The sequence below is a fragment of the Chroicocephalus ridibundus genome, chromosome 3 (assembly GCF_963924245.1).
Source record: "Chroicocephalus ridibundus chromosome 3, bChrRid1.1, whole genome shotgun sequence".
Classification (NCBI taxonomy): Eukaryota; Metazoa; Chordata; class Aves; order Charadriiformes; family Laridae; genus Chroicocephalus; species Chroicocephalus ridibundus.
In genome coordinates, this window is record NC_086286.1 from 121228235 (window position 1) to 121248399 (window position 20165).

Genomic DNA, 20165 nt, shown 5'->3' on the forward strand with positions numbered 1-20165 from the left:
CCTCTCAGTAGAGTGAACCAGACAATTGCATGTAATTTGCTTGGCTGTGAAGTCACGCTAAGTGCAAGGCTCTTTCATATTGTCTTGTAGTTGTACGCAACACTGACATATAGTGCATTGTAATGCATTATTGAATAGTTGTCTGTTGTGTCTTCATTGCACGCTGTCAGCTGCATAATAAATAATTGATTGTGTTGCTCTTACTCCACATTAAAGATATATGAGTATATAATACATGAAGAAAATGAAGCAGCAAGGCTGCCTGTGTTGAAAAGATCAACCGTTGCTGAAGTGCGCTGCGGTAGCAGGAACTAAGAGGTGACCACCACCACTATCCATTTCCCATTTCTATACTTTCAGTCAGTGATTGTTTGTCATGGCAACAAATGGCACATTCAAATCATTGCTGTTGCCTTTTTAAACAACAACAAAAAAATTGTGGTAAAGAGCTGATATGCTGCAGAGATGCAATGCCCAGTCTCTTCAACTATTACCCCTCTAGACTGAAAATTCCCTTAAAAAGATTAATCCTTTTTTTCTTAAGTGGCTGTAAACTCTCAGAAAAATACAGTCTAAGCCAGCAAATCCTTTTTTCCTCGTAAGGCTTTGTTTGTATTAAGCAGAGGAAACATTAGCAGGGAAAAACTGAGTTTGTGTTTACAGTGGTACTAAACCTCTGTTGTTGAACCTTTCCCTTGAAGAGCCATCCTTCCTTTCCCACTTCAGTTGCCAAGGTCCCTGTCCGGGGCACGGTAAGATGGCCCACTGTTCAAACATGGCGTAGGAAATGAAAGCATCCCTCAGCTCACGTTGAACACGCTTTCTTTATTTCCATTACAACAATCATCATTTCTGATTAAAACAATTTTCATCAGTAAAATTGACGGGATGACAAATTTGTCTGGAAAAGAGTATGCTTTGGAAGTCAAATCAAGGAAATCAGAGGTATACACAACTTACAGCATGTGTTTTTGGAAGGAAGCTCATGGCCAGGTATAACTACAGATTACTGGGAGCTATTGTTACAATGAAAAAGTGAAAACAGTGAACTGTGTTTTGAGGTAATAATGAAATGGCAAATGAAGATGTAAGAGGTGTGAGCTATCCGGCTTATGCAGATCTGGATTCTGATGAAATGATCTGGAGAGCTGAGGCATGTTAGGTCCTCTAGGCATTTCCCTGGGAAGCAGAAACACAAGGCACCAACTGTATTTGCTGAGAAAAGTGTTGCCTAGATCTCTCCATGTAACACTAAGACGTACGGGAACTGTTCTTGTTCCTGATGGGAAACCACAAGTTTTTCAGGTGTGGTAGGCGGGAGAGTCAGCCACGAGCTATGAGGGAATGCCATGGAATGTAGAGGAGTTGTCCTGCTTTACCGCAGTGTGTCAGAACTGAGTCCTGAAGTGAACTGATCTATTTTAATGTAAAGTGTGAATAACACCACTGAAATCAGTAGAGTTCTACTGGTGTAAACCAGCCTGGGATGTGATTTGTGACTTCAGGGATGTGTTTCTCCCACCACTCCTATGCGATGCTGTTGAACTCCTCTGCTTTGCTGTATCCTCCTCTATACACTGTGAAGGTGGCAATGTTGACACAAAGCCTTTTGTACTGTTTCTAGAAACTTCCCAATAATACATTTTTCAGACTAAAAGTGTTTATTAGTAATAGTTACAGGTTACAAAATGGGGGGAAAAATCAGAATTTCCAGCCTGTGTGAAAGTCTCCCAACAAAACTATTGACATATTTTGACATTAGAAACAGTATATTTCAAGGAAAAAAAGAAACAGTTGAGATCAAAAACTCTTAACCCACAGCAACACTAACTGCAGTAAATGCTGCCTCTGAGAGTCCTAGGAACCAAACCGAATGACAAGTTTATAACAGCACAGATTTATTACAAGGCATAATTGGAAAGGTGATTGCATTAAAGGGCATCAAAATATAGTCCCTGTCCTGAGGAACCTCTGGTCTACATAACATGAAACGGGATAGTGTCCTGGAAACACCTTCTGAATATCTGCCCCTCTTTCTGTTGCCAACGTAAGTTCAGAAAGTAGCTATCTCCAAGTGTATCTATTGCCTTTATGTTCTGTAGGTAACTACAAATTGAAAAATAAGGTAATGGAATACTTTGCAGGTGAATGTTGCTGTTTTTTTGAAAGTCACCTATTCAATTTATCCCCTTAATACTTGAGAGGTAAGTGAATCCCATTGTACAGGACAAAAGGAGAGCAACTAGTGAAATCAAGGGATTTGTCCTGGATTAGGGTCTTTGTCTTCTGATTCCCAGAATGTGTCAACACTGCAAAGACAAGTAATTCAGTAAACACTGGAGCCAGTGAAGCCTGGGATGCAGTTTGGTCTACTTCATTTAGGTATGGATGGATGAGTTAACACCTCCTCACTAGGGCCCTACAGAAAGCTGGTGGTCTAGCATTTAAAATTAATGTTGTTAACTTTTTAACTTCTGTAAGTTAGTTGTTGACTGAGAATGGTAAACAATTCCAGTAGGCAATTGCAATCCTAACAACTAAATCTAGGTGGGATGAATCATTCTTGGAGATACCTCTTGTTCTCCCTTAACTGTAGAAGAGGCCTAGATGACAGGTTGAGACGCAGTTTCTACTTTTGAGATGGCTACCATTAGCAGTGGCAATTTACACATAAATTTTCTAGTTTCAGGCATGTAAACTTGACAGCTATCTATGGAGGGCCTTCGGTGTTCTCTCTCTTCATCCATCTTTTGTGTAGATAATGGTTTGGGTGTGGCTTGGGGCATGGGTTTGTTGGGACCATAGTTGTAAATTAGGTGTCCGAAAAGCTGGGCTGGCTCTGTGGATTTGTGTTACGTGGTTGGTTGAATTCCCAGCTGAATCATTCTCAGATGAAGGAATCCTCTGGTAAAAAGGCAATTAGGCTGTGTTCCAGCTGCAGCATTCGTGTCTTTCCCTTCCTGACCTCTCCTCAGTAATACAGCTTCTCTGATAGCAAAGAAAGATTGGGCCTTTCTCTTGGTAGAAGCACTTACAGGATCCTCCTCCTGCGCAGATTTCATTACGTGCATAGCACCTTGAGGTCAGTATGAACCCTACTCCTCTGTCAAACTTGGTTGAAATTGGCTAAAAGATTCGAAAGTTGTTAGGCAAGTACAGAGAGTGTTGTTAGCCCTCTCCCCTTAGGAAACAGACTTAAATGACTTGATCTTAGCTGAGCCTGACTGACCTCGGTTACTTAATTCATGTTAAAAGAGTAGTGCAGACACACCTATGTTTTAATGAGAAACAGTAGCTTGGCTTAAACATAGACTGAAGGTTTGATTTCGCTGCTGGTTTAGCCCAAATGATGTTGTATTTTTAGCAGTTTAGATGGGTCCCTAGTCATGGGTGTTAACAAAATGACTTGTCTGCTCTTTGATCTTCAGCTTCAATGATTCAGCAGGACCCATGGTCTGAAACTTCTCCTTTTCTACAGCCACCTAACCTTGAAAACTTAGTTATTAATTAGGACGCCTTGTAGATCAGAATGTTTTAAAATCCGCACAGTATTCTGATAACTGAGTTTGTACAATTAATTATTTTAATACAACGATTGTTACCTTTTAGACTCAAGTGTAAGGTTATTATAACAAGTAAGCGTATAGGCATCTACATGTCAAAACTCTTACTGATTGTTCTGACTTTGCAAAACAATGTCGTCGTTCCGTTCCAGATTGTGGGGTCTTTGCTCCTTGTTGCTAGCTAGATAAATAAAGGTGCTAGCAGGCCGAAGATGGGCATCCGTCCTCGTTGAAGAATATTCACCACATCAATTTTTTCACAAAAAGAAAATCAATTGATGCATTAGCAAGAGAGAAAATAAAACATTATGCTGGTTTAGCTCCCAGGAGCCTGAATAGTCAACTCTAACTTTCAGAAATAGAGATAAAAAAGATCTAAAGTTCAGATCTAAATCCGGATCGGAACTTCTCCAGGGCACATGGGGACTCTGACTCATTTCTAAACTGGATGTGCGTTTAAAGGGCAGTCATATAAAAATGGACCCTCCTGCCAGAGCTTCGGCGAATATGGACACATCCGACTCTTTGAACCCCAGTTTGTCCTCCAAAAGCAGTCGGGGGGGGTGATGACAGAGGAGGTTACATTTTGGAATTCATCACCTGATGAATTTTCAGCCGTTGCTGAAAATCGGGTATTGCTGTAAACATAGGAGGAACAGCCTGGTTTCTTCTACAAGGATTTTTCCCTATAGGCTTTCGATGGTGAAACGAGAGTCAGTTTTTATATGATATATATATATATATTAGACTAGCAAGCTCACGGGCACATAGAAACATGATTTTTAAGTGGGAAACATTGTCCAGTAGCTGTTGTCAGGATCTCTGAAGAGTTAATTCTGGTTCTGCCGCCAGTTTGATGTGTGGCATTTAGTGTACCATCAGACATTTAAGATAAGTATTTTAATAGGATTTAGTTACAAAATGAAGTAAAAACGTATGGAAGTGTTGTGGAACTTTGCATCTCAATCTGAACTTCCAGACTGAGGCTATTTTACAATAAATATCTTCTACTACCTCCTTGGGCTGCTATGAAGAATAATTAATGTTTGCATACTGCTTTGAACATGCAAAATGTAATGACAGTACTAAGTTTTAATATTAAACCTATTAAATATTGGGATTCTGTACTAGTCTCCTTCCATTTCATAGAATCGTAAGGTTTTATGATGTGTTTAAAAATAAAATTGCTGTGAGGAAAGACTGCCATTTAAATTTAAGATCAAATACTTCAAAAAAAGGATTATATGATATGCCTGAGAGTTCCCCCTGAGCTGCTTCTCCCCGCCTGCCCTCCTCCACACGCGGGCTGGTTTTCCACTTTACAAGCGAACCCGTGTTTGTCTGTAACTAGAAAGCCTTGTGCAGGCGGCTGGTGCGACTTCCCAGCCTGCGAGGAGCGGGTCTGGGGATTTCACTGAGCCGATATATTCCATAATGCGTGTATATACTTGCATCAGAGCATACATGAAATACTTCACTATTACACTGTGAAAAACTTGAGGAATATTGCAAGCGCTAATGGTGAAGGTTATGAAACATACCTTGTGGGTAGGTTATTCCATAATTTTCCTCCTAAGTCCTTATACACACACACACAAGCGTCGCTGAAGTACCGACTTGGACAAATGTTGGACTTGGTCAACAGCTAATTTGCCGTAATACAGCATTTGGTTTTAATATTGATGTAAAATATCTAGGCACGGAACCCCACTGGACCAATCAAATACTGAGTACTCGCTACTGCAAGTCCCGAATGCCATCACCGCCGATTTAGCTACTAAGGAATTTGGAGACATCTATGTCTGAGCTAGTTGTCTGGACTTCCCCTATATTCATTGCAAAGAAATAGGCGCTGCTAGGACGCAATTCATTATGTCCCCATGTAGATCCCTAGATTTGGTTAGATAAATTGCCCCCTGAAAGTGCATTTTTTCTCTGACTTGATTATAGAGGGAAGCAGAGTAATTAGCTCAAAAGTAGCTGGCTACATCTTAGAAACATAAAGGCTTAGAAACAAACCTTTTAGACCCTTTTAGTCTTTGTTTTTCATTCTGGCACATCTCTTGATATTTACCTTTGTTTCATAACACAGACTTTTTAAGCAAGCAAAATATGCATTTTTTTTGTTGTTGTTTGGACAATAACTGGTGGTTTTCACTGAAAAATAAAACTTGTGCATCAAGCTGGTCTATTAATATAACTGTTTTAATGAAAAGAAACTAGTAAGGCTGTATTTTTCATATTGGATCATAAAGGCAGTATTTTCTGAGAGCGCTGCGCTTGATAATGTTCTTCTCAACCAGAAGCTTTCTCAGATATTTGCTTATTAATTAACTTTTCTTGGTACAGCATCTTGCACAGGAGAGTCATAATATATGCCCAGAGCACTGGCATTACAGCATTAAAAAGAAAGGATTTATTCTAATATATAAATATCAGCCCAACCTTGCAATATCCAGAGTACAGCATTTTGAAAGAGCAATTACCAGGTACTTTTAAGTTGAAAGCTACATAATTATCCCCCGTTTGAAAAAAGAATGCGAATACTTAATCGGGCAGCGCCCCGGGAAGGTTTAGCCATTTGCTGTAGAATCTGAGCTTGTGTTCGTAATATATGGCTTGAAACAGCGTTGTGCCCATCAAAAGGAATGAGTGAGGTGTTCTGGGACTGTCTCTTGTGGCTGAATGAAAATATAAAGAACGAGGGTAGTAGAGTATTCATATAAATGTCCTCGCTATTTTCATATTTTTGAATGCAGAGTCTTTTCTGTTCTTTCCGTACGAGGAGGAGACACACGCAGGTGTAACGTTGTGTAGAAGTTGCCCGTGCGTGCTGCGGAATGGCCACATTCATGTAGCGCACGTTACTCTAGTACTCCGGAGTAAATCAAGGAGGGAAAGTAAACAGTCCAAGGTACAAATATTCCTTCTAGGTATTCTGGTGTAAATTTGCGGGAACAAGTCAGAGGAACTGCTCTGTACTTGCAGGCATTAAACTGGCAGCAAATGTGGCTCAAGAGTTCCCAAACCTGAATCTACATCCCCACCTGGAAAGCTGCTGTTGCCTGAGCTTTGGGCCACACATAGGAACAACCCCCTGTTTACCCAACACGTGCTCCGCAAGGGCTATTCCCTTTACTTAGTTACGCTGTTAAAAAAATACCTTAAAATAAATGGTAGGTATTTAACGAGAAGTAAACCCAGACAAATTTATGATAAATTTGGTTTCTTGGCCTGTAGGCTTGTTTTAGGGAGCTTTTTTGTGTTTAGGAGCAGGCCTGGATCAGGCACCTGCGTTGGGATTCTCTCTTCTGCTGCTTCCCGCTCGTTCCTTGCCTTGGAGCTGGGAAGCGCCACTGCGCGAGCAACAGCTCTTCTGTATGTCTGTGCAACGTTTGGTACGGTATGAGTTATAACCTATTGCATTAAGAATAATAAGATAAATAGATTTCCGTTTTCGAGCCTAAATTACTAGAAGGCAAAAGTAACAATAGGGTACCCCTGTGTTTGACTCTCCCGCCTTACCCGTTTTGGATGAGGCTTCAAAGTGAAAATGGAAATGAGCAGCTGATGTGACCAAGGCATTAATTTTTCACTCCTTCCCTCCCCTCCAGCACTTAAATTTAGACGTAGCTCAGATTGAAACTGTGTGTCTTGTTTTGGCAGGAATGTTACAGAACGGAAAGAAGTTTGATTCCTCCAGAGACAGAAACAAGCCTTTCAGGTTCAAGATTGGCAGGCAAGAAGTCATTAAAGGATTCGAAGAAGGTGTTACACAGGTAACAAGAAATGATTCTGGCGGAAGTTCAAGCCAGCTGAAGGGTGTGTGGGCACAGCAATGTCCGGTGCAATGGTGACAGGACCAAGTGGAAATCATAATGTAGGATATGGAGTGATTTTCTGAAGGCACAGTCCGTTCAAGCACAGCATTTGCTGTACCTCTCCTCCCTCCATCCAGGGACATCCCCTACCCATGAGGCTTTCCACGTGGTATGCATTTGGGAGGGGAGAGGTGAAGTCCCCTCCCCTGGTGCCAATGTGCCACGTAAGCCTGGTCCCTTTCCCACAGGCAGCTCCACGAATAGACAACAGTGGCCTCTCAAATGTTCCAGGTGGCAGCGTTTTGTGGAGCGGCCTCTGTTCAGCTACTCCATAAAAGCCCAAGCTGCCTCGTTTGATGACATCCATGACTGAGCTACAGGTTTTGACCCTTACTGAATAAGGTACCAAACTACGCTGTTAAATTTTTATGGCTTCAGGCTCCCAGCTACAAAACTTAACATTCACTGACCAACCCTATGCTGAGAAAAAGGAAACTGCCCTCCCATTAATTTAAGTGCCAACACAGTAAAAACCTAAAAGAGCCACGCGCTTCATTCAATTCATTGCCAACTCCTGCTTCTTGTCAAACTTTGCAGTGTTGTGAGGGCCCGCTACGTGAAGAGTGTGATCAGGCTGCTCGAGCGCAAGAATGAATGAGATCAGGGTGCAAAGTCCTTGTGACTCCCCGTTTCGGGGTCCTAGAGCTCAGTGCAGGAGAAAACTGCTCAAATATTATTACAGGAACAACTGTAATAGGAACAACTTCTGCTTAAATAGAGAGAAGGGAAGAACGCAAAATCATAGAATCATAGAATGGTTTGGGTTGGAAGGGACCTTAAAGATCATCCAGTTCCAACCCCCTGCCATGGGCAGGGACACCTCCCACTAGACCAGGCTGCTCCAAGCCCCATCCAGCCTGGCCTTGGACACCTCCAGGGATGGGGCAGCCACAGCTTCTCTGGGCAACCTGAGTGGATTGAGAAACAATCCACTGAGGAATGATGCAACCATGCTTTTCCAGAGAGGGATGAAAGAGAAAATGGTTTCCAGCCCCATGGAGAAAGCAATGCAAGCATTCCCTTCTCTCCAGCCAGAGAAGCAGCGCATTTGAGGAATCCTAGACTCTGAAAAATACCCATCTTCCTCTCAAGGATTTGAGTTGGACTCTGTATTATTTGCTTTGCAGTAAGGCTGAAGAGGAGCTCAGGGCCCCAATGTGCCGTAGAAACCAGAAGCCAGTGCAGATAAAGCAGTGGCAACAAGGGCTGGGTGAATCAGTTTGTCCCTCACTTGACTGCTCCCGCTCCCTGACTCCTGTCCCTTCATTAATAAGTGGCTGAAAGCTGTTGCAATAATCGGCGTGGCAACACGCTGCCCTCCTGCTCCTCCTAGTGGATCGCTGCCTGAAGTCCAGCTTGTGGCTGTCTCCTTCCACCCCAGGCTTTTGAGGGGGCTGGGGAGTGGGATTGACACAGAGCACTTGGGAAAAGCCGGTTCACTGTGTCTAGCATGCAGAGTTTTCAAACCCTGGTTTAATGACTGTCAGGTGTCAGCAGCGGCCGCATTTCTTTGCTCAGCTTCTCACAGTTCCAGGTTGGCCCATGCCTAAAAGCCGTGCGTGACGTACCAGCTCTCTGGCTTGCAGGGACCCGTCGGAGCAGGAGCCAGCCTGCCCCACGCAAACCCCTGCAGGGACCAGGGGACGTCATCTTCTCCTACACCCTTAGCCTCATGGTACAAACACTCCCAGAACGTAGGAAAGGTCATATTCACGTTTTTCTTCTACCTGAAGTGATCAAAGCTCTAGCTTTGGCATATTGGGACCTGAGAAAAATTCAACAGGAGATACTGCGTAATCGGTAGTCCCGTGATGTGTCTGATCTTGGGAGAGAGGTCTGAGTTAAAATCACTTCTTCAAATCAGGGGCTGTTTCTCGGCCAATGAATATTCAGCCACCAGCGTGTGGTGAAGAGCAGTTTGAGAGTGCTCCACCCCAAAAATACTCTGTTCGAAGAGCAGGGATTTGAATCTTGATACCCCAAAACTCAATGAGCGCTGTTACCTCCAGAGCTAGTCTGGAGTGAGAGAAATCAGCATTCTGGTCCACCCCAGAGGCAAGGGCTCTCTGCTGGAATAAGCAGCACCTGAGGTGAGACGTCTGCCCTCGGGCTTGGGCTGAGTTTAGGCAAATTAAGTACCTCTGTTTTTAGGTGGGATTGCATCAGTGTTTGCTTTGCACCTGCTCAACAGCAGAAAGTTGGGTGCCTACAGCATTAATGTTTGAGCAATGGTTTTGAAGTCGTCCCTGGTGCTGGCTGAAGAAGGGAGAATGTTGCTGAATGCTTTTCAGGAGCTGAGCCCCAGTGCCTTTCGGCACTGGTCTCTCACGAACACAAAACTCTGTCCCTATCTCTTACTGAGAGCCTTTTCCTAACTCCCGTTGATGGTGTTACAAGTACCCTGCGCTCCGCAGAAGGCACGCACACCTCCTACAGCTGGCTGCAGCGCAGGCAGGGTGGACCAGACAACGCGTTAAAAAGCCTTTGTGTGACTCCCAGACTGGCTCTGGCGACTTAAAGAACTGTGAGAAGCCAGAGGAGTCAGACCGACGCCTGAGCTCTTTGTGGCAGCTTCAGCTGTCTTCAAGAGCTGAAAGTTTACCCTAATAGTTCCAACTCTCCTTCTTTAAATCTGTCGCGTAGTGATTTGTTCTTTGTTTTCCTCCTACTACCATTTGTTTTTTTTGTCTTCCTTTTCCTTTCTCCAACATCCAAACCCCAGATGAGCTTAGGACAAAGAGCAAAGCTGACCTGCACACCTGAGATGGCCTATGGAGCCACAGGCCACCCTGGGGTCATCCCTCCCAACGCTACCCTCCTCTTCGACGTGGAGCTTCTCAGGTTAGAGTGAATCTTCTCCAGGAGACATCTGTTAATAACCATCCGTTCCTTCTCGCCTTGTCAGCAGCGGGAGAAATCTTCACTGGAATCCCAATCTTCCCTGCTCACGCTGTCCTGTCAATAGCGCCTGCCGTGCGGTTTCTTCCTTACGCCTTCCTTCTCTTTTTTAACTTCGTGGTGTCCGTATTTGCCTTTTATTAGAAGCTTTGCTTTGGCAAAAATATCTACCGTTGTAACATTTTCAAGTTGTACATTTTATTTAATTTGCATGTAAGAAGAATTCACAGTGACGATTGAAAATATATATAAATATAAATACATATATATATTCCTTATTGAAAAACCACTGCCTTACTGTACACTTAAACCAAGAAAAAAAAAAAAAACAAACACAAAAGGTGCTCAAAAAAAAATAAAAATCCAATGTACGCCTTGTACATGAACGGGCATTAGCCAACCAGAGTTACCTGCGCTGCCACTTTCCTCAACTTGTACGTTCTGCTTGCTGCTGTTTTAAAAAATACTGTCTCATTTACGAATTAAAAGTATATATATAAAACAATAAAATCTTGATACTTTACAGTTTCCGTTCCCTGTTTTTCTGCTTTCCTCTGGCCACTGGAATTCTCTTTGGTGCCCAAGAAGTTCTTCAAACAATCATCAACCCATTTTTTTGGTTAATTATTTGTCTTCTTATATGCAATACACATAATATATAATATGTGTAGCATCATAGGCTAAAGAAGAGCAGAATTTTGCGCATCCACCTGACAAAACAGTCTGGACTGTGGGATGATGTGGCCACGAACACACCGGGGTTTTTTTAGGCTGCGTTTCCTGACGCTGTTCACAAAGCCTGCAAACGTCCTTTGTGCACTGGGCTCCTGCCACTCCAGACCGAGCGATATTTATTTCATCTGATGGTTATAGGAATTCGCGAAATGCTGGTTCCTCCGCTGGAGACAGAGAGATGCGTAGACTGTCGTTTACCTAGTTTTAGCAGCAGGACCTGAGCAGCAAAGCCGCCTCTGTGCTGCTGTTTTCCTTTGCCTAAATTTGATTGCTCGGATTTTGGCTCGCTTTTGCCCTTTGCTGCAGAAAAAAAGAGCATCATTGGGTCACGATGGTATTTTTCTTTGACTATAAACTATTTGCATAGTTTTCAACTAATGAATTTTTTTTTGATGACAGTATTTCAAACAGTTGTTATTTTTTTGTGTGAGTAGGAGAGCACAGCCAGCAGGAGCAGACAGACCACAAAGCTGTGGAGGTGTCTCCAGGTGACACCTCCTGGAGAGGAGAGAGAAAAGGAGCCCAGACAAGCAAGACGGGCAATCTGGCCAGTGACTACAGCTCGCCCTCCTCTTTCTCTAGATGTTCATTTTACCCACAGAGCTGCATTTCAGGTTGTTAATTAATAAGCCCATAAACCCCATCTCTTACAGACTGTTACTCACCGAGGGCTGGGGGGAGTAAATGTTTTTCTTGTTCCCTTCTCCATAAAGAAACAAAAGGCCTTTCAGGACCATTTTTGGTGGAAATCTAGGCTCGCTGCAGCAGCTAGGTTACGCATCCACATTGCACTAATAGTTCTTTTATTTTGGACAGGCTAATTTCCTGATAACAAATGGGAAATTGGGCCTGCCAGGGCTTGATAACTCAAATTCTTTGTAAAGGTCTTGGTGTCCTCGGCCACTGCCCCGGCCCGTGTCACTGGGCTGGATCTGAGCACTGAGTCACTGATGGCAGGCCGCGTTGCAGCAGTTGCAGGTGTGAGCTGCTGTGGGTGCCTGGGTTAATGTCACATAGCCCTGTCCCACCCCTCACACACAGGTCGACTCAGCACACTGGTCTGAAGCTGCTCCCGCCCATGGCCCAGTTTAAGTTAGTTGCTCATTAAAAAAAAAAGAAAAGAAAGAAAACCATAAAATATTTGGTTTGGGACTTTTCCTGACTGCCAGGAAAGCGACCAGCGCTGTGGACTGACGCAGCGTAGCTGGAGCGGCCGCACATCCCCTCCATCATCTCTGGGCCCTGCTGTTGGCTGTTGCCATGCCCAGAGCAATAGGCAGGACATCGCTCTGCCCTTCCGCTGCTGCCGGTGTCTCCGCGGGGACAAACACCTTCCCACGGGGCTGCAAGAGCTGATCGTGCTCACTCTCGTCGCCTCTGTCTGCTCTGCACCTCCCTTTGCCCTCAGCAGCACCGCCCCGCCATCACCGAGTCTGTAAAATCCTTATTACAGCTGGTTGACGAAGCTCTCGCTCTCTCTCATCGCCCTTTCTCTGCAGAGACCTTTGTTGGAAGCAGCGGTTATTACATTTTTCATGCCAATTTCATTTGAGAAAAAAAAAAAAATCTGAAAGGAAAACTAATTGTGCTTTGTGATACTTAGGGAAATTAAGTCTTCAAGGAAATGCAATCTTCAGCTCTTTATTTGACTGCAAATGCGTTAATTTATTTAATTGTATCATCGATCAACACAGTACATATAATTATTACCACTATATAATGGATTGGAAAAAATTTACCATCATTGCCTGTGTAATCAGATATGCTCTTGTTACTAATTTCTAAGCAGCATCAATGGAAAAAAAAAAAAAATGACCTTCCAGGCTTAATTTCATGCCCTACTTCCTGAAAAATTAAATGGGAAGTGAGCACACACAAAAACCAGCACAGATGCAGAGTACGAGGCTGGTAACATCTGCCTTATTTGCTGCCCCCTCTGCCATTCATACACCCGAACTCATTTCCCTGTCCTTTGATATTACATTTCAAACAAAACCTTGAGCAGACCTCATCAAAACAATCCTCCGGGCATTCGATTTCCATTCCCTCTGTCGTGCAGGTACAAATTATTATTTCATTTTACATGTGCAGGGACATTGAAAGCCCTTAACAGGCACTAGAAGAAGTAGTATGAAATGGAATATTTAATGAAAGGCAGCAGCTGAGCTCTCAGAGAAATCAAAAGCTGCTGATCTTGAGGATTCAATGAAGGAATTTTTATTAATCTTATTACCCTAAAGAATTGCTTTTTATATGTGTTTTTCAAACAGCATCGAATCCTCATCAAAACAGACACTGCAGTGCAAGCACCGTGCTCTCCGCTGTTGACAGAAGCAATGCGATATTTGCATACGATTTTAAACAAGGCTGGCAGCACGCGGCACCGTTAGCAGTACCGTGGTAGTTTATTATCACTATTATTCTTTATTACAAGCATAAATCCAGGCCGGTAACAAGCACCTCCAGTTCCTGTTACAGGGAGGGGGCTTTTAAGCGCCCAGCAACTGCTCTAAGTGGCCGCAGTTATCCTTGTGTTCGGCACATGTATACATGGCATAAATATACAAGGAATATATATGGGAGGGGGGGAGTTTGTAACCTTTGAAAAGCTATGGATGCTCACAGAGAAGTAAGCCCTCCAGTAGGATTCCGTTAGTTTAAACATTTTTAAGGCAAGCTCATTTTTGCCTGAGGAACTTTGGTTTGTATTAATCTGATGGGCAAGACCTGAAGCCCAAGCCGGCCTCGGAGCAGTAACTGCTCACCAAGGAACGACGACAGCCCATCCCGGCCCCCCTGTATTTAATGTCTGTGCATCACAGCTGCATCCGACAGCTGGGCATGAGCACCCACGGCTGGGCACCCTTCCGCAGGGTGCTGAACCCCTCAACATTCCCACACACCCGGGGACGGACGCTCTACAGATTCTCACCTGCATCACAGACGTGCGGGTGACGAATGACTCCAGCAGAGTGTAAAGCCAGCCTTGAAGAAAAAAAAAAAAAAAAAAAGCAAAACTACGTAGACACACATTTATTTTTTTACTAAAAGGGCACAAGAACAGCATGTTTTTTTTAACTGACAGATTTCAACAAAAAAATTTAAGGATAAGAAAAACGGAAATGTTCCTTTATGACAGTATAACACACTGAAAAAAAAAGTTTAACTTAAATTACAAATCCTCGGGCCAACTATGTTTGCATCTGGCCACGTCCTGCACTGGCTGGAAGTTGTCTGGTCAGGGAGTTAAACAGAAATCCAAGCAAATAAATCCTCCCGAGAGGCAGGATACTGACAACGTTCACAGGACTTCCAGCTGGGTCAGAACATGGGTGGAGGTTATTCTTCTCCACTTCTAAAATATACTGGTTATGCACACTCTCTATCGCACTGATTTTTATTCACAGGACATGAGTGCTGAAAAAAAGAGCAAAAAAATTACAATGTTTTCCTTTTCCTCCGCTGGATTCTATAAAATTTATGTACATGAAATATACTACAGTCCAAACACACCAAGTAGGAAACAATCACACTACAGGTGTCTAAAATTCCCACCATCATCTACTCTCTCATTTTGGTCGGGTGTTCTCTACTTGAGAGGCGTGAAGCACATTCCTGTCACTCCTACTAACCTCAGTACGGACCTGGCACGCGGAATAAAGATCTCGTATACTGTTAAGTGAGCCCTGCAGCAACGCACTGTTACAGGAAGATTATTTCACAGCAGCTTATCGGCTTCATCTCCATCACCGCGAACAAGGTACTTTGAAGTCATCTAAAGAGTTGGATCATTAAAAGGCCATTCATTTTCCACAGTCTGTAAAAGAAACTTTGTTCCAAGCATGGATTTGGGCTTGCTTGCTTTCTAGTAAGAAGTAGCCGAACAATCACATAATGGAGTTTGGCTCCTTCAAACATTCCTAGAGGGAGAAAGGCGCAATAAACTGTGTACAATATATACAGGTGTGATGAACTATCAAACCATACTTTTTTTTAAAAAGCACAACAATCCCTGTGGCCGGGAGACTAGTTGCAATACTCCCTTTTCAGAAAGTTGCAAGTGAAATGTACCTCCACGCAAAGAGCCCCCTGAGCTCTTTGGAGGAACTGTCTGGATGCTGAAGATCCGCCCTGGAGACTGGGCAGAACTTCAGGAGGTGTAAAACACTTAACGGGCTCGGTCCCATCTTGAAAGGTCCTGGCAGAAAGGGGACTGTGGTTCTGCAGCATCTACCAGGCCACTCTTACAACACGGAGAAGTCACGTCCACTTAGGGGCATTTAATCTTGAAGCAGATCTTCCGATGTTTTACATTTTAATTCTAATGTGAAGATCTAAAGATTCAAATTACAGCTTATCAAATTTAAAAAAATAAAAAGTTATACTTCACTGAGGATTCCTATATTTAGATCAAGAACTCAATGGCAGGGCTTGGAAACAGTTTTCCAAAAACATCAGTTTATTTTGGTGGGTCTGTATTAATTCCATATTTTTCCTTGAGAAGCTTAAGCTGTTCCTCTTTCTTCTTTGTGTCCATTTTCTGGAATGCCTGTAATTAGGAAAATAAGATGAGATTTTTCTTTTGTTCTCACATCTTTTATGACATGTTATTTCCCAGTAACTGCAACCAACATCACTATGAGCTACACCAACATCGCCCACAAACAGCGTTGCTCAATTCTTGACCTCAGAGGATGCCACAGCACCCAGATACCGTCCGTAACAGGCAGAACATCAAGACTTAGAGACTCTTCACACCCTGTTACAGCTGTGCAGTTTAAAGGCCCCTGCTTCCTCTTCTGCAAACTACACTCACCAGAAACGTATTTTTCACACCCTCGGTCCAAAGGTACTTTTTTTGCACACAAATCACCAAGTCTAGATGAAATCCTGACAATTTATCCCACTCATTCCATCTGCCAGTTTGGCTTTATTTCTTAAAAACATCCAAGCAACTATCTTTTCAAATGTTTGGTTTTTTGGGTTTTTTTTTTTTTTGTGTGCTAGCTGTGTTCACAGGTAGCTTACAAAACCCCAAATGTACATACCCTGTTTGCATTGTAGTACAAAACGACGAGGTATCTGTTGCACACGTTGAATCCCGACAGGTGATCACAGGCGTTTTTGGCATCAAAGATGTCTTCATAGACCACGTAGGCTGTTCCTCTAGTTTCAGGAGTGTTTCCACTGCAGGCAACATCGATTTTAATGTTAAACAAAATATACAAGAAATAGTTCTATTAGTCTTCAGCAGTGACTGAGATTAGGTTAACTAAAGCAACTTCACCAAAAAACAACGTATTGTTATTTTTTTCCTAGATATTAAAACACATCCCTGCTTCCCCCACCTATCTCCACTTACAGTTCAGAGTCAGAGATGGCAGGAAAATGTGATAGAGGCACATGCTGCATTATGCCCCTTAAGGGAAGTTCACCTCTCCACAACAACTATCCAAAGCTGTTGCTGTCAGGGGTTGTCATATTTCTGGAAATCCTTTAAGTTTTTATTACAGCGATTATCTTGTTTAATTTAATATTACAAAGCCAGGCTGTCAGTTAATGGCTGTCTGGATCAGATGTCTCTCTGGGATGGAATACGGCTCTGGGCACATCACAAAGCCAATTTGAGAGAGTCAGAACAGCCCCACTGGTGCAAGACCACGTCAAATGCACGGCCATCGCCTGTCAAACCATCAATTCACCTTCCTTTGCCTGAGGGACAGGAGACTGTCTGGGCACATAACGCTAACGACCCCAGAGAGATTGCAGAGTGTACAAGTCCAAAAGATAGTTAACAGCGAACTTAATAATCAGAAGAACTGTCTCCAAGGCACTTGCATCTAAGAAGAGAACTCCCGAGGACAAATGGTATCACACACATCCACACCGCGATGCGTACAAAAATGAAGAGGAGAATACGATAAAAACTGCACAAAGCACAGAAGTCATTATAAAAGCAGTTCCATGTTATGCCTTGTCTCGCGACAAAGTTAGGATTTCTGAGGAAAACAACGCGTATCAGTAGTTCTGCACGATCAGTGGGAAGGCTGCCAGCAGCTCCCTGTTGGACACGTACGCCAGCGTGTCACTCTGATGGAAAGTTCCCCTGGTATGCCTTAATCCTTTATGTCCCACTGTCGCGCTGTTCCAACCTATCCATTTTCAGAAACCTTAAATATTAGTCCTCCTTTATGCTTATCAGTGAAGAATTTCACCTATTTAGCCAAGCAGTAAGTTTATGCTGTCCCTTGTTCCTTAACCACTTCTCTGGTCACTTCTGTTGCTCTTCCCTGTACAAGATGGATCTCACTGGCTCCATGTTCCAACGCAGCACCAGCAGTATGTACCCCCTGTCTTTGTTTAGTGAAGGCAATTATATATATAAGACTCCTTTATTCTACACACTGAACAATCATTTTTCATCACTACAGCTCTGGAATGAGCACTTCTATTAGGGGTAATAAAGTTCAGTCTCTTTAACTGTTTACATATTTACATCCTGCATAATTAAAACAATTAAACATGCTTCGTATTAACTACCCACCCCAGTCTCAGAGCACAGGGAGATGAAGGTTGATACAAACAACAAAAATACATTCTCCTCTAATCTGATCAGCAACCTAGTCGAGAACTCAGAGATACTGCAGGTTATTTTGCCAATGTCTGGGTAAAAGCGGTACAAAAAAACCCGTATCAAATATAAACTACATTTCCATCTGACTACATGTCCATCTGACACACAGGGAGCCGTTTCTGGTATTTGTTTCCGACAGGCCCAGCAGCAATAGTAACATCTCTATTTTCCCACTAATTAAGTATCTAATACTCATTAAACAGGAAAACTGTCTGTATTCAGCCTTTGCCTTCTTTACTTTTACCTTTAGTTAAGGCAAAAAGTTAGCTGTATTTAAGATTTACTTAAGATAGTAGGCCTCGTATTTTTACCAATTTACTTAAGTTCATATGAAATTGAAGCTTTTTCACCCTACCTACCAGCAATGCTATTTTCTAACAAATTCACACATAAGAGAAATATCATCACATCCATCTCTGGCACACAGGGATACTGCTAAAGTGCATTTAACTTTTTCAGCTGTGAAATCCAGTTGCTACCTACTGCAATAGGAATACTGAAACATAACACATATACTAAAGCACGTAAAATAATTAACTTTTCAAAGAAAGCTAAAGTACTTACACTCTGATTTGTCGAATAGGCCCGTATTTCCCAAAAATATCATACATTTCCTCCGCCGTGATTTTGTAGGGCAGGTTCCTAATATACAGGATCCTATTGACTTCTGGCGGCAGCCGAATCTGATGCAGAAACAACATACGATATGTTAGACCTAGAGCGTTCGCTTCAAACCTTAAAAGCGGCAACCTACGTGCTAATTCTCGGGGCTAACATCACTGAGAGAGTCCGCGTGGTTCGCTGGTCCTTTTTTAACCCTCCACAGCTACAAACGTGACGTGCTTTTGTCAACCAAGAGGCCTGCCTGGAGGGGGACGGGCTCCCTTGGCCGGGGACGCAGAAGGAGGCCAGGCCGGGCGGGAAGGCCTGCCCTCAGACCCGGGCCGGGGGACGGCCCCTCACCGCCCCAGAGGGCCGAGGCGGGCCGGGGAGGGGGCAGGGAAGCACACTCACATTGGCTCGCTTGGCCGCTTGCATCGCCATGGTGCCGGCCGGAGGAAGGGGGCTGCCGCCTGGGAGAGAAACACCAGCCGGGCCGAGGCCTACTTCGCCGCGCCGCTCGCCTCAGCGGGGGACCCGGATGTTGTCCCGACCTGCCCCGCGCCGGAAGCCGCCGCACGGCACGCGCTGCGCCCTGCGCGAGGGGGCGGGGTGGCACGTGACAGGCGGGATGACCCCGCCCATCGCCCCGCCCCGCCCCGCGCGGCCGCCTCAGCCCGCGGCGCCGGCGGGGCCACGGAGGCGGGGGGCGTCCGGGTCCGGCGGGAGCTTTGAAATCAGCGAGTCCAGCTTCAAACCAGCACGGCCACAGCCACCACCCAACCGCGTCCCGCAGCGCCACGTCTGCCCGCCTTTTAAATACCTCCAGGCATGGCGACTCAGCCACTGCCCTCGGCAGCCTGTTCCGATGCTTGACAACCCTTTCTGTGAAGAAATTTTTCCTAATATCCAATTTAAACCTCCCCTGGTGCAACTTGAGGCCGTTTCCTCTTGTCTATCGCCTCTTACTTGGGAGAAGCGACCGACCCCCACCTCTCTGCACCCTCCTTTCAGGCAGTTGTAGAGAGCGAGAAGGTCTCCCCTCAGCCTCCTTCTCTCCAGGCTGAACACCCCCAGCTCCCTCAGCCGCTCCTCACAAGACTTGTGCTCCAGACCCCTCACCAGCTCCGTTGCCCTCCTCTGGACACGCTCCAGCACCTCAATGTCTTTTTTGTGGTGAGGGGCCCAAAACTGGACGCAGCACTCGAGGTGGGGCCTCACCGGTGCCGAGTCCAGGGGGACGATCACTGCCCTAGTCCCACTGGCCACACTGTTCCTGATACAGGCCAGGGGGCTCTTGTCCTCCTTGGCCACCTGGGCACACTGCTGGCTTATGTTCAGCTGTCTGTTGACCAACACCCCCAGGTCCTTTACTGCCGGGCAGGTGTCCAGCCACTCTGCCCCAGGCTTGTAGTGCTGCACGGGGTTGTTTGTTGAACCTCATACCATTGGCCCATCGATCCAACCTGTCCAGATCCCTCTGCAGTCTTTTTTCCCTCAAGAAGATCAACACTCTCTCCCAACTTGGTGTCACCTGCAAACTTACTGAGTGTGCACTCGATCCCCTCATCCAGGTTGACAATAAAGATATTAAACAGAACTGGATACTGAGCTGTGGGTACCACCACTTGTGACTGGCCTCCAACTGGAGTTAACTCCATTCACCACCACTCCTTGGGACCGGCCATCCAGCCAGTTTTTTACCCAGTGAAGCCTATGCCCATCCAAGCCATGAGCAGCCAGTTTCTCCAGGTGTCCCTAGCCTTGGCTCGGTGGCTGTGTCCCTCCCGGCCCCAGGGCCGCCCCTCCCAGAGCACTCACCAACGTTCCGTTTGCATGTTCAAGACCCGATGC

General features: G+C 44.6%; 2 protein-coding genes across 2 annotated transcripts in view; one reads left to right on the forward strand and one right to left on the reverse strand.

Annotated features, from left to right (window-relative positions):
* Positions 1 to 10865, forward strand: part of FKBP1B (FKBP prolyl isomerase 1B) — a 46521-nt gene extending 35656 nt beyond the window's left edge. The window contains exons 3-4 of the mRNA XM_063330575.1: positions 7230 to 7342; positions 10167 to 10865. Of these exons, the coding sequence (XP_063186645.1) occupies positions 7230 to 7342; positions 10167 to 10295 (242 nt within the window). The 3' untranslated portion in view covers positions 10296 to 10865. The remainder of the gene's footprint in view (positions 1 to 7229; positions 7343 to 10166) is intronic.
* Positions 10866 to 14095: 3230 nt separating this feature from the next.
* SF3B6 (splicing factor 3b subunit 6) lies at positions 14096 to 18895 on the reverse strand. The gene is made up of 4 exons (XM_063330576.1): positions 18726 to 18895; positions 18276 to 18394; positions 16126 to 16264; positions 14096 to 15626 (listed from the first exon to the last, which is right to left on the reverse strand). The coding sequence occupies exons 1-4, from the start codon at positions 18753 to 18755 to the stop codon at positions 15537 to 15539; spliced, it is 378 nt and encodes a 125-aa protein (XP_063186646.1). The 5' UTR covers positions 18756 to 18895; the 3' UTR covers positions 14096 to 15536.
* Between the last annotated feature and the right edge of the window lie 1270 nt (positions 18896 to 20165).